We start from the raw sequence: 12114 nt of genomic DNA on the forward strand, positions 1-12114 counted from the left end.
CAACTGGCACCGCACAGGAAGCACACGCGCACAAAAGCACGCGGATTGTTGGTATCAGGCCCGAGTGTGTGGCGCTGTGCAGCTGGACACCTCCCCTGGGTCACTTTTCACACTCGCACACGCAGGAACGTCTTTATTATTACTTAAGGAGCGGCGTGTGGGAGGAGAACAGAGGTGCTGCCATTCGGGTCGGCGACTGGACCAGATCGTTACCGTCAAAGGTGGAAGAGACCACGCGGTCGAGGCTGTGGGGGGGGGCGGGGCGACGACAGCTACGCACGCTAACGGCTGCGATCGTGCACAACACCCTCAGGTTTTGGGCTTTTTCCGTTCGTTGCACCTAATTTCCGTGCACAGATTGTGTGATGTTTGCACGAACCCGCGATTCCCTCCTGGGCTTTGTGACTCACGCAGACCCCCACGGACCCAAACACTCGCCACGCTGACGTATTGGCGGCGATTTAAAGACGCCGCTGGGTGACTGCGCTGGATAAAGCGCTCTCCATTCTGTGTTTTTCAGTCATTCACAGACGGCACGTCTATTCTTCAAAAGTTCGACGGTCGACAATCTTGACAAAACCTGAGGCTCGTATCCGGGGGGCGTTTGTCCGTTCCGGGCTCCTGTAGAAACAGGCTGGATTTGGGTTGTGTGTAAACATCCCTCTCTTTCTTCTCTTTGGATCCTCCTGCGCACGCATCAGTCAGTGGAACCTAATTCGGGCTAATTAACATTAATTTTTCTCAGTGGGAGTGTGTTTGCTGAAACCTGATGAAGGGGGGGGGGGGGGGTTTTTTTTTTTTTTTACCCCTAAACCAACACCCGTATTCTTGCATTGCAGGGGATTTGGGAAACAAGGATTCCAATGCCAAGGTAAGACTACACAAGGCATCGTGCTTTGATTCATTATAGCTGTGGACTCGGTTCAGGCTGAGTTTAAAGCATTTGTCAGAAGTATTGTAGAACTTTTGTATGTGAAAGATGAAAAGGCAGGCAAATATTCAGATTTAAAGTTTATTGTTTGAAGACCAGGAACAACTTCCTGCAAAGGAGTCACATTAGCATTGGCCGGACTGATGGGATGAACGTGTGACACTTGCCGGAAACCACAACCATCTCATTTACGTCTTGACCCTAGAAGACCTGAGTGTGTTTGCTGAAACCTGATGAAGCAGACATCAATAATAGGCCGTTAAGTCACGCAGCAGTCGTTAAGGACAAACACGAGAGCGTTCTGAGCCTCACGACTCAAATCATTACTGAGCTAAACTGATGTAAAGGTCAGCTCCCGCGCGCTCCAGCCCTTCGGTTCCAGCTGTTGAGACGAGCCTCCAGGTCACTGTCATCGAGAGCGGCATCCGACCGCTGCCCCCCATCCACCTGTGGGGGGAAGAGCGGAGCGTCAACGGGAACGTACACAACAGAGCCATACAGGAAATTAGAGAAGGGATTTCTCTGATTGGCAGTTTGGCCCGAGGAGGAGAGCGGCAGACAGTGATGGAGCATTTTCTACTCTAATTTATCCCTTGGCAACAGTAAACGGTGTCTTTCCAACCCGCATGTGTTCTACTTCTATATCTCCCTCTCCATTATCGATATCTAACCCCTCTCGCTTTCACACCCCTCCTTTATGCATACCGCTCTCCAGATGTTTGGCAATTCCACATCATTTCCGTCAGCAGTAAATTCCATTAAAGTGGGATCTATGCAGCCGCGCTCTGTTTTCCACCAGCCTTTCGTTACAAACCCTTCTCCGGTTCTGTTTTACAACTGCGAAGGTTCTGTTGATCCGGGACCAGTTGAGGAAGAGTGCGGAACGGTGGAAATGTCTCATAAAGCTGAGAACCCGATAGGGAAAGGGAAAATGTTATTGGTTCGATTGGGATCTGGTTGGCGTGTGGTCCCGGGGAGTACCTCCGCAGGTCGGAGGGAGAGGCTGCTGAGCGGGATTAAACGGCCCGGCTGATGAAAAAGGCATTAAGGTTGAGGAGCCTCGCCCCCGAACAAACAGAATAAAAGTTTCGGTACGGTATGGAGGAATGCGGGCTATGCAGGTCACCAGCTGTTCACAGCGCCTCGCTTCAGAGCTGCGATCGCTCCTGGGATTCAATGAACCGTGTAAAACTGGGCCGTGCCTCAAGATATCCCCCAACGGCTTTTGCTAAAGCAAAAACCAACCGACGGGATCAGAGCGCAGAACGGAAAGGTCTGATGTTCTGGGTGGATCCTTGTGGATTCAGCAGCCAGGCATCTGCAGGACGGAGTCCAGACTCTCCACTGCAGCCAGAGATGCTCGGTGGTTCTTCAGGAGGTGAATGCGTTTAACAATGTATTACACTGTTAGATGCCTTTAATATTTCTGAAGGTTCTAGTCTAATGGTGCGTTTACTGACAGAGATCTTGAGTTTGCTCCATTTCCCTCTAGTTTGTAGGGGACTAGGACAAGGTTGAACAGACTAAGAAAAACAGAGCAAAGCATCGTGGGTCCTGCTTTTGTGCTAACTGTCACCCATCGCAGAAACAGGTCGGAGACCTTACCGTCCTGGTGTCGCGTCTGGGGGAGCTTTTGATGGGACTGGGCTTGGACGGGCTCCTCTCTTCGAACAGCTTCCTCCTGGAGGACAGGGAGAAGCAGAAACGTGAACCCACCGTCTTTATTCCGCCGGGCTCCGTCTGTCCGCATATGAATGCGCCTGCATAGGCAGCAGGCCTGGCTGTTTACACAGGCTCCGCTGCATGTTTGTTGGTCTGCATTTTCACTCCCTCTGTACTATAAACATTTAAACTATACCTCACCTCATTTCAATAGACACCCACGGGGTAACGGTCTGTGGTTTCCTCAATCCCATTAAAATCACTTTTACAGTTCAGTCTTTGTCTTCTGGCACGTCGCTCATGATTTATACATGGAGGCTGACAAGGAGACTGTTTTCAGTATATTCACCGGTAGATGTGCACAAGCACCTCTGTCTCCATACTCTGTCAGTTTCCCTCACACATGCACACGCGCACACAGCCGATCTCATTATAACAGATACACAGGGCTCTACTGAATTAATTCAACAAAGCAAAAGGTTGAACTTCAGTCGTGATCTCAAACTGCACCCTAGAGGGCGCTGTTTCGCGCTCTCACCAGCTGGTTTTCTACATGTTTCTGTCATTGAGATGGGAAACAGGAAGCTATCGCGCCATTTAAAAATGAATTAGAGCACACATGCGAGAATGGAAGGTGGAAAATCAATCTCATTGATCGCTGGTGTTTATTCACTGGAAACCAATGCTGATGCTGAAATGTGATGTTGTATTTACGGCACAGCGCTGCCAGTCACAACAGGAAGATAGTCGGCAACAATCGAGGGATCTCGCACTTTTATGGACGAAAATATCCAACAAACTTCAAGACTGAATATTTCCTCACTACAATAAATCTGGATCAAACATAAAACAGATTTCTGCTGAAGGGTCTCTCCTTATATGCACACACGCACACACACACCTGGAAGCACACACACGCCGAGGCTGCCATGAAATTTGGATGAGGGGGCCAAGCTTTGCAAACTTGGGCCTCTAAGTCAACAGGTGGATGAAGATAATTGAATCAGATGGGTCTGGAGTCTGAGGCCCATAGATCAAAGCAGCGGCACGTCAGGCCATTCACATACACGCACACAAGCACGAACACACACACAAATGAGAACACCATGTAGAGGAGCCTCAGAAGCGGCAGCTTGACTGATTAAAGGAGCTTGACATCCATACAGGTCTGACCTCCAGGTGCAGAGCCACTGGCCCTGGGTCTGTGCTTCAGGCACCCTCAGAAAAGCAGGCTGACCTTGGGGGCATAAACACACTTCTTCCCCTAAACCCACTACCACCTGGAGGCTCAATCAAGAAGACTCTGGCCTACGTGTGTGAGACATGAACCGTGACCACAGCAATGTTAGTGTCGCAAAAATGTGTACCGCTGCCGCCACAACAATAATCACAAACATACACAATAAGTCAAGCCAAAAGCAATAGATTACAACTGCAGTAAATATTAGAGGACACAGCATTATTTTCATCTTAAGGTGAGAAGATAAAGACTTTAAGATAAAGAAGATAAAGATAAAGCGGTATAAAGATAAAGAAGATAAGGATAAAGAGGTGGAAATATGTGGTTAGTGGAACTGGTGCTATAAACTGAAGAATACTGATGAACAACCTCCAAAACCTTCAGAAAAACCTATGGCCACCATCAGCAGGTCTCTGTCATCCATGACCTTAAACACACATGAAAACTGGTGAAGGAACAGTGAAATAAAGTCAGCGTGAAGTTCAAAGTGAAGCTGTGGCCTCTGCTAATGTTTGATGCAGGCAGGAGGGGGGGGTTAAAAATTCAGGCCCTGACTTAGATATCAAAAGGGAATGGGCATGAGGCAGTGCAAATTCGTTATCGAGCACATTACATGATTAGATTTTATGACAAAGTCGTTTGTGTTGGAAAACAACCATCAGAAAGACTCGCAAGTCGCTGTCACTCTCCTTGTCTGACTCCTCTGCTGTCTGTAAGGCTAAGCAGTGGCTCCATCTTGTGGTGGAACAAGGAACAACAGGAACACTGATTTGGAGTAATAAGCTGACCTATACACACGCGTTCGCGCGCGCGCACACAGATATAACTGAAAGAGACCTTGCGTGTCAGAATATCACAGAATCAACATGAATGTTGCTCAGTTAGAAAAGCTAAAAGTGTCCGTGCCCATCACCTGACTAATGGAAAGAGAGATGGAGATCAAACGCTGCCACATCACAGGGAGGCAGTTCCTTCCTTTTAATCTTATCTAAATGAGAGAGACACATAAAAGGACTCTTGGTCAGGCTAATTTTCTCCATCAGAGCTAGCCTGTGATCTGAGCGTCTTTCATGGTCTTATCCCAATCAGAGCCCATGGTACTTAGCAGCCTGCCCTCCACAAACCATCCACAGCACAGAGGAGAAAGCCAGCGCTGCCTTTCTGACGGTTACCACCCACATTTCAACACCATTGCTTGGAGCTTACAAGTAATGGTGTTGAAATCCTTTAAATCCTCATATTTTATGGAACCAGGTTTTCATTTCGCAACCCGGCGACAAGGGACTGTGCACCACCCCTGGGATTCCAACCTTCCACGCAGAAAAAGGTCACTTTTTGCTTCAGTCTGCTCTGCATTCAAGTGGGTGTTGGCAAGCAGCAGTTAGCAAGCAACAAATAATTACACATATGCTCGTCATAAAAATTGAATATACCATTTCTTCCTATTCCAATATAAACCCCACATTCGGAACCATTCGGAACCAGCTACTGATGATGGAATCCTTGGAACCGTCTGACAGTCCGGTCTGAATAACGCATGACAGGAGAGGGTGTGGCCTCTCTGAGGCAGAGTCCTGATGGAGATTTGATCACTTGGTTTCATCATGTCAATGAGCAAACAGAAAACACGGCAAAATCACATCCTTCAGCATAACATAAGGGATGATGCAGGCATGGGGAACATCTCTCGGTCGCCGTCGTTCCAAAGAAGAAGTTAAGAAACTACCAAATACCCCGAGTGCTCCACAGGGCTCAGGCCTCCGCCGGGAAAGTGTAAATAAGAAAAGAACAGAAAGACAGACAGTCTCTTCAGCCCCTCACGCCAGCATCTGATGCGCGTCGCTTTGAATAGTTCGAACGGACAGTTGGTGCAGACTGATGCAAGAGCTGAGCAATGTTTTTGGCTCTTCAGATGGAGCTGCTGAGGAGATGTGACAGGGGATCGGTTGTCAAAGTTGCGCGCGTCAATCTTGAGAGGCTCGGCCTTTTCAGTCCCATAAACGACATCAAAACGGAATACTGATGTGCATCTGAGCAAACGTTCGTCTGCTGAAGGAAATATCTGCATCTGACAAGTGATTCGATGTAAAGTGTTGTTTTGACGACCAAGACTTAACAGCAACGCATTAATAGAACTCGACACTCAAACACTTTATACTTGAAAACACTTGTTAACCTGATTTAGACAGGAAAATTATTGCTTCATGTTTTGACTATTCTGCTGCCTATTTAAATACGGAGATGCTTTACACCATAAACTCAGATATCTTTTTCCTAAAAGCCACTCTTTGACCGTAATTTCAATAAGCTCATGTAATAATAGTTGGTACTGTTGGAACAATACCTGCGATGACCAGCAATGGGCGTCGAACTGAGCTTGTCCTTCAGCAGGGCAGCAGATAAACTGTCATCGGTGTCGTCTCGCAGCTCTCCTGTCACCCAGGCAGGCAGATCTGTATCGTTCTGCTCCAGGGACCGAGCAGACAGCGGCTCATCGAAGTAAATCGACTGGAAATTTAAGAAAATAAAAGGATGATTTGACTGCATATACTCCAAACAGAACGATGTACTTTCTACATCCAAAATAGTCGGTAACTGTGCTTTACCATGTACGTGGGAAGTGTCTTGAGGGGTCCGGGCCCCGGTTTGACAGTGAAAGGCAACTCCAGTAACCCTCTTTTTAGCATGTGAAGAAGGAGACGGGCATACATGTTTCGGTTCTTGCGAGCCAAAAGCCCCGGAGCGCAGGTGTCCGGGTCACACAGTTTCTTTATCCATAGGGCACATTGGTGGCGTTCTGATGAGGTCACACATACAGAAAGCATGCCACATTTCAGCACACTGAACTGAGGAAGGTCAAACATGTATTTTGTCTTTCCATTCCACATTTGGACACCTTAGCCCCCCTCATCCATCAATGCAACCCATGGTTTAATCAGTGAGACGGAAGAAATCTGTGAACTTGAAATTACCTGCTTTGCTGGGGTTTTTAAGGACGTAAGGCTTCATGTCCAATAGAAAATGGTCAAACTCGGTGTCCAGCCTATCGTTAAATTCTTCATGTTTGCTCATTGTTGTCTGAAACGATCAACAGGTTACCAGATCGGTTAGCATAGATTTAGCTAAGCTAAAAATCGAGAGAAAATTATGGTTTTTACATCGGGGGGGGCAAACTATGGCCATAATGGAGTGTAAAATGATAGTTTGTTAACACGGTACCTCTGAACGGCAGCGGAACTTGGCACGACAACAAAAAACAATGTAAACAGCATTAAGGAACCCGTGTTAACATCCACTGACTAAAACTCGCACAGCAAATACGACGATATACAAACGCAACCAAAAAATGACAAGTACAGAGCTGCGATATGTTTTCATACTACATACTTACGCTGAGCAGTTCTTGCAGCTTTTCGCCGCTAAAAGCGGTTCAAAAGTTCTACTTCCTTAGCACGACGTCATATCCGTTTTGTTTGGCGTTGCTCGTTGCCACGGAAACGCGTCCCACTTTTCTCCACAAAAACTCATTTTGCGACGGTAAACCAGTTGCACCCATGCGAAATTAATACAACAAATAATAGTGTAGCTATCCGGAGACTGGTAATTAAACAGTTGCTCAGAACACGACGCGTAAAAACAGTCAGTGTCACCTCGTTGTGATTTGCGTTGTAAGCGTGACCTAAAGTGTTTAAAATATACGGTTTTGACAATGCTATCTAAGGACTTGCTTTTTCTTCTCATATCTTCATGATAGCTAAAGCGATTGTAGTGACTGTGGTTACCATGGTAACACTGAATATGACTAATAACGAACAACAACAACCTTCTAGTTCTCTGCTGGCAGCAAGACTACTGTCAGTTTACCCTTATGACAACAACAGCAGCCACTACTGTGGAATATTTCACAAGCCCCACACCTGGTAACCACTGCTAACTTTATTCTGTGCACACGCCATCAAAGTGGAACTACACAAACATGGAATTCTGAGATAACTAACGCAGGAAACGTTCCAGGGCACCAAAGAATCCAGCCCGGTTGGAGGGAGCCTTAGTGCCGCCTGCTGCGGTGGTGTGGGCGGATATTTAACGTGGTTTCTTGGCTGCGGCCTGCGTCTGGTTGGCACTGGAAAAGGCGGGTTGGTTATTGAAATTGATGGAGGTATTGAAAGGGAAGGGTTGCTTGCTGGGATTATCAAATTTAGTAAATTAAAAATCATACCTTACAAGCAACAGAGTTTAAAAACAATCTGCTAATATTCTGGAAGTAAGATTTTATTCCTCAATGTAATGATCTCATGAGCTGCTCTCAAACAGTTTTTGTAGCACAATTTAATGTTCATTGCTCTGTAAAGTAAAAGGTAGAATTGAATGTTAAATTGGAATTAAACTCTTCTCTATAGCCACAAGATGGCGCACATGGCGCTATAATGCGTAAAGCTGGTCTAAGAGTTGGATTGTAAAAGTCGAATAAAATATAATGCGACAGTCAAAGGCAGCACAGAGGCGAACACAGGTCCAGGCGCCTGATAATCCCCCGTCATCATTTACAGAGACGGGATTATATTCCCGCAGCACGTGAAGGCAGATTTCAGCGACGTCACTCTGGATGAAAAAGAAGCGCTCAGGCGGGATCCGCGCAGAGGAGGCGTGCGCTCCGGAGAAGCCTTTCCAGCTCAGACCACTTGTCAGGAGCAGCGAGGAATCGTGCACACACGCATCGGGACAAGTTGTGGCTGCAGTTTCCCCCCCTCACATTATGGCCGACCATCTTTTACATTATAACGACTCGGCCGGGGTCGGGAACCGGTTTGCCCGGAAAGGCGCTTTGCGGCAGAAAAATGTGCACGAAGTGAAAAACCACAAGTTTACTGCCAGGTTCTTTAAGCAGCCGACGTTCTGCAGCCATTGCACGGATTTTATATGGTAAGCATCCTTTAGTTTAACAGTTGGGGGGGGGGGGATTTTTTAATTTTACCCCTAAACCAACACCCGTATTCTTGCATTGCAGGGGATTTGGGAAACAAGGATTCCAATGCCAAGGTAAGACGACACAAGGCATCGTGCTTTGATTCATTAAAGCTGTGGACTCGGTTCAGGCTGAGTTTAAAGCATTTGTCAGAAGTATTGTAGAACTTTTGTATGTGAAAGATGAAAAGGCAGGCAAATATTCAGATTTAAAGTTTATTGTTTGAAGACCAGGAACAACTTCCTGCAAAGGAGTCACATTAGCATTGGCCGGACTGATGGGATGAACGTGTGACACTTGCCGGAAACCACAACCATCTCATTTACGTCTTGACCCTAGAAGACAGACAATTAGACACGTAAATGTCAATTAAATTCACTCATCTTGGGGTGGCCGTACCATTGGGGCTTCATGAAGTATTGAGAATCTGCTGGTTGAACCGCAGGACCAACTCCACTAAAGCCTTCAAGCTGGGAAGCGTCGAAGTCCGGGTCGTATCTTGACATCCTGTAAGACTGCCTGTAATTCTGGAAGGCATTTGATAACTGGATGATATGTTTTGGTGGAGGAGGAGCGAAGCCATCCCGCGGCTTCTGGAGAAGCAGTTGGCTATTGACCTTCTGTTGCCGGGAGATGCTCCCCTCGTATGGCTTGTACCCAGACTGACGAGAGGAGATGGTTCTGAATGGCCGGACCATCTCCTTCACTTGCTGCGGTGGCAAGCCGCTTTCAGCCAGCCGATACCATTGGCTCACTTTGTCGTCTCCCCCTGGTTTCTGGGAGGGGCTGCCTTGGCCTGACGGAGCCCCACTGCCCTGAGAGGGGTACTTGTAAACAAGACGGCTGTCGTCAACCCCCACGTTTGAGCCGGCGTTGAACCCAGTGTGGCTTCCACTGCCAACTGGTTTCACTTGCCAGTCAGGACGGCTCCCAGAACCTGTAGATGCAGGCAGAGGGGTGGTGTTCTGGTTCTTGTTGAGGGGAAAGACTAGCGGCTGATCAGGACGCTCCTGCACCCACGCCACCGGCCTTGCATTTGCGAGTTTCTCAACGTCAAGGAGACTGGACTTGGTTTTGCTTTTCTTTACCCAGCTCGGCCAGCGTGCTGCACTGGCCCTGCTGGCCGAGGCTCCAGCATGAGCCGGCTGGTTCCCTGAGCCTAAGGGCAACGCATCATCTTCATCCTCAACAATGTTTTTGTCATCTTTCCTTACATATCCTGCAAAAGACAGAGCAGTCAACACCAACTCCTATAGGGAGGAGGAGCAGTTCACCCCCAGAGGAGGAAGAAGAGTCCAAAAGAGTTCCAATTAAGTTACAAATGTGTCACTTCAGTCAAGCATCTGTATTATTTTAGACTCAAAACTGCACCGGGTGGTTTTATGGACTCAAACCTCACCTTCACCCACAAACCAGTCAAAAATTACCTGTCACTGAAGCACAACTGCCATGAAACAGCAGAAGACAAATCCAGGAAACCCTGCAGGAGGGCAGAGCACCATTAAAGCCATTCAAAGGTGAAACAAGACATTGGCCAACAAGATCAGAACTTACTGCAGGACTCCTAAAGCCATGGCTGGAAGCAGAGAAGATCCTCCAAAACTCCTCAGAAGCTACAGGTTGCGATGAGCAGTTGAACAGGACAAACACGAGTGCAGCTGCTACTCAGGCTCAGCTGCTCCCGGTTTATATCCTGATCAGCTCAATCAGGAACAGCTGCGGGATCATTGGCGGAATCGTCCTCAGGTGTGGAGGCTCAGGAGCCCTCCTCCTCCCGCCCCTTTCTGCCGGGGCCTCTGCTGATGCAGCGTTTTCTCTGGGAGATGCAGAGAAAGTGGGGGAGAGGAGGCGGGAGGATGTGGAGACAGATGAAGTGAAGGAGGACGTTCACTGATGTGGAGGAGATCATGTATGCTGCGGTGCTCCTGTGCCGCCTGGAGGACAATCGCGGCTCCTTAGCTCCGTTTTTTTTCCCCTTAGCTCCGCCCCTTTGGTTGTGACTGCTGTTTTTGGCTTTAATATGACGGTAAAGCAATGTGAGCCCCATGCCCAACAGTCCCCGTCAGTCTTAACCCAGGCCCTGATCCGACCTAAAAGTCCGTTCTGATGGTTGTCCTCTGAGGGCCATCCAGCACTTCCATACAAAAACAGCCCGACAGGCGGATTGTGAGCGGGGTGGCGGTGGAAGAGGCGCGGCGCCGCTTCCCTGGCTGCTAACGTGCAGATAGGCGGATGACAGCTTGTTAGCTCTGTTTGTGTTTGCGATATGCCGAAGCCTCGAGGCTCCGGTTCTCTGCCTTTACACCAGGAAAATGACCTTAGAGGAGCCACGCTGACCCAACTGGCACCGCACAGGAAGCACACGCGCACAAAAGCACGCGGATTGTTGGTATCAGGCCTGAGTGTGTGGCGCTGTGCAGCTGGACACCTCCCCTGGGTCACTTTTCACACTCGCACACGCAGGAACGTCTTTATTATTACTTAAGGAGCGGCGTGTGGGAGGAGAACAGAGGTGCTGCCATTCGGGTCGGCGACTGGACCAGATCGTTACCGTCAAAGGTGGAAGAGACCACGCGGTCGAGGCTGTGGGGGGGGGCGGGGCGACGACAGCTACGCACGCTAACGGCTGCGATCGTGCACAACACCCTCAGGTTTTGGGCTTTTTCCGTTCGTTGCACCTAATTTCCGTGCACAGATTGTGTGATGTTTGCACGAACCCGCGATTCTCTCCTGGGCTTTGTGACTCACGCAGACCCCCACGGACCCAAACACTCGCCACGCTGACGTATTGGCGGCGATTTAAAGACGCCGCTGGGTGACTGCGCTGGATAAAGCGCTCTCCATTCTGTGTTTTTCAGTCATTCACAGACGGCACGTCTATTCTTCAAAAGTTCGACGGTCGACAATCTTGACAAAACCTGAGGCTCGTATCCGGGGGCGTTTGTCCGTTCCGGGCTCCTGTAGAAACAGGCTGGATTTGGGTTGTGTGTAAACATCCCTCTCTTTCTTCTCTTTGGATCCTCCTGCGCACGCATCAGTCAGTGGAACCTAATTCGGGCTAATTAACATTAATTTTTCTCAGTGGGAGTGTGTTTGCTGAAACCTGATGAAGCAGACATCAATAATAGGCCGTTAAGTCACGCAGCAGTCGTTAAGGACGAACACGAGAGCGTTCTGAGCCTCACGACTCAAATCATTACTGAGCTAAACTGATGTAAAGGTCAGCTCCCGCGCGCTCCAGCCCTTCGGATGCCCCCCCCTCCCCACACACACACACACACACCCTCCCGTCTTCCCCTCCTCCCTCTTGAATAC

The 12114-nt window shown here is 48.5% G+C and overlaps 3 protein-coding genes and 1 long non-coding RNA gene across 7 annotated transcripts in view; 2 read left to right on the forward strand and 2 right to left on the reverse strand.

Annotated features, from left to right (window-relative positions):
- Positions 1–560: 560 nt before the first annotated feature.
- LOC115249840 (uncharacterized) lies at positions 561–2867 on the forward strand. The gene is made up of 3 exons (XR_003888466.1): positions 561–700; positions 840–871; positions 2517–2867. It is a non-coding gene; the product is annotated as an uncharacterized lncRNA (long non-coding RNA).
- On the reverse strand, positions 999–7360 carry LOC115249839 (centrosomal protein of 112 kDa-like). 4 transcript variants are annotated; one of them, XM_029836234.1, is made up of 7 exons: positions 7225–7360; positions 6806–6911; positions 6440–6630; positions 6178–6341; positions 2537–2612; positions 1259–1378; positions 999–1161 (listed from the first exon to the last, which is right to left on the reverse strand). In XM_029836234.1, the coding sequence occupies exons 2-6, from the start codon at positions 6903–6905 to the stop codon at positions 1280–1282; spliced, it is 630 nt and encodes a 209-aa protein (XP_029692094.1). In that variant the 5' UTR covers positions 6906–6911; positions 7225–7360; the 3' UTR covers positions 999–1161; positions 1259–1279. The 4 variants fall into 4 exon arrangements, with proteins under 4 accessions (XP_029692094.1, XP_029692091.1, XP_029692092.1 ...); XM_029836231.1 differs by having other exon boundaries at positions 999–1378; XM_029836232.1 differs by having other exon boundaries at positions 999–1378; positions 7221–7242.
- A 759-nt stretch (positions 7361–8119) lies between these two features.
- Positions 8120–12114, forward strand: part of LOC101071034 (protein kinase C alpha type) — a 47594-nt gene continuing 43599 nt past the window's right edge. Inside the window, 2 exon segments of the mRNA XM_029836236.1 lie at positions 8120–8756; positions 8842–8873. Of these exon segments, the coding sequence (XP_029692096.1) occupies positions 8440–8756; positions 8842–8873 (349 nt within the window). The 5' untranslated portion in view covers positions 8120–8439.
- On the reverse strand, positions 9001–10513 carry LOC115249838 (uncharacterized). The gene is made up of 4 exons (XM_029836229.1): positions 10354–10513; positions 10227–10279; positions 9199–10018; positions 9001–9134 (listed from the first exon to the last, which is right to left on the reverse strand). Exons 1-4 carry the CDS (start codon positions 10371–10373, stop codon positions 9122–9124), a joined length of 906 nt encoding a protein of 301 aa, XP_029692089.1. The 5' UTR covers positions 10374–10513; the 3' UTR covers positions 9001–9121.

The sequence above is a fragment of the Takifugu rubripes genome, chromosome 5 (genome assembly GCF_901000725.2).
Source record: "Takifugu rubripes chromosome 5, fTakRub1.2, whole genome shotgun sequence".
NCBI classification, from domain to species: Eukaryota; Metazoa; Chordata; class Actinopteri; order Tetraodontiformes; family Tetraodontidae; genus Takifugu; species Takifugu rubripes.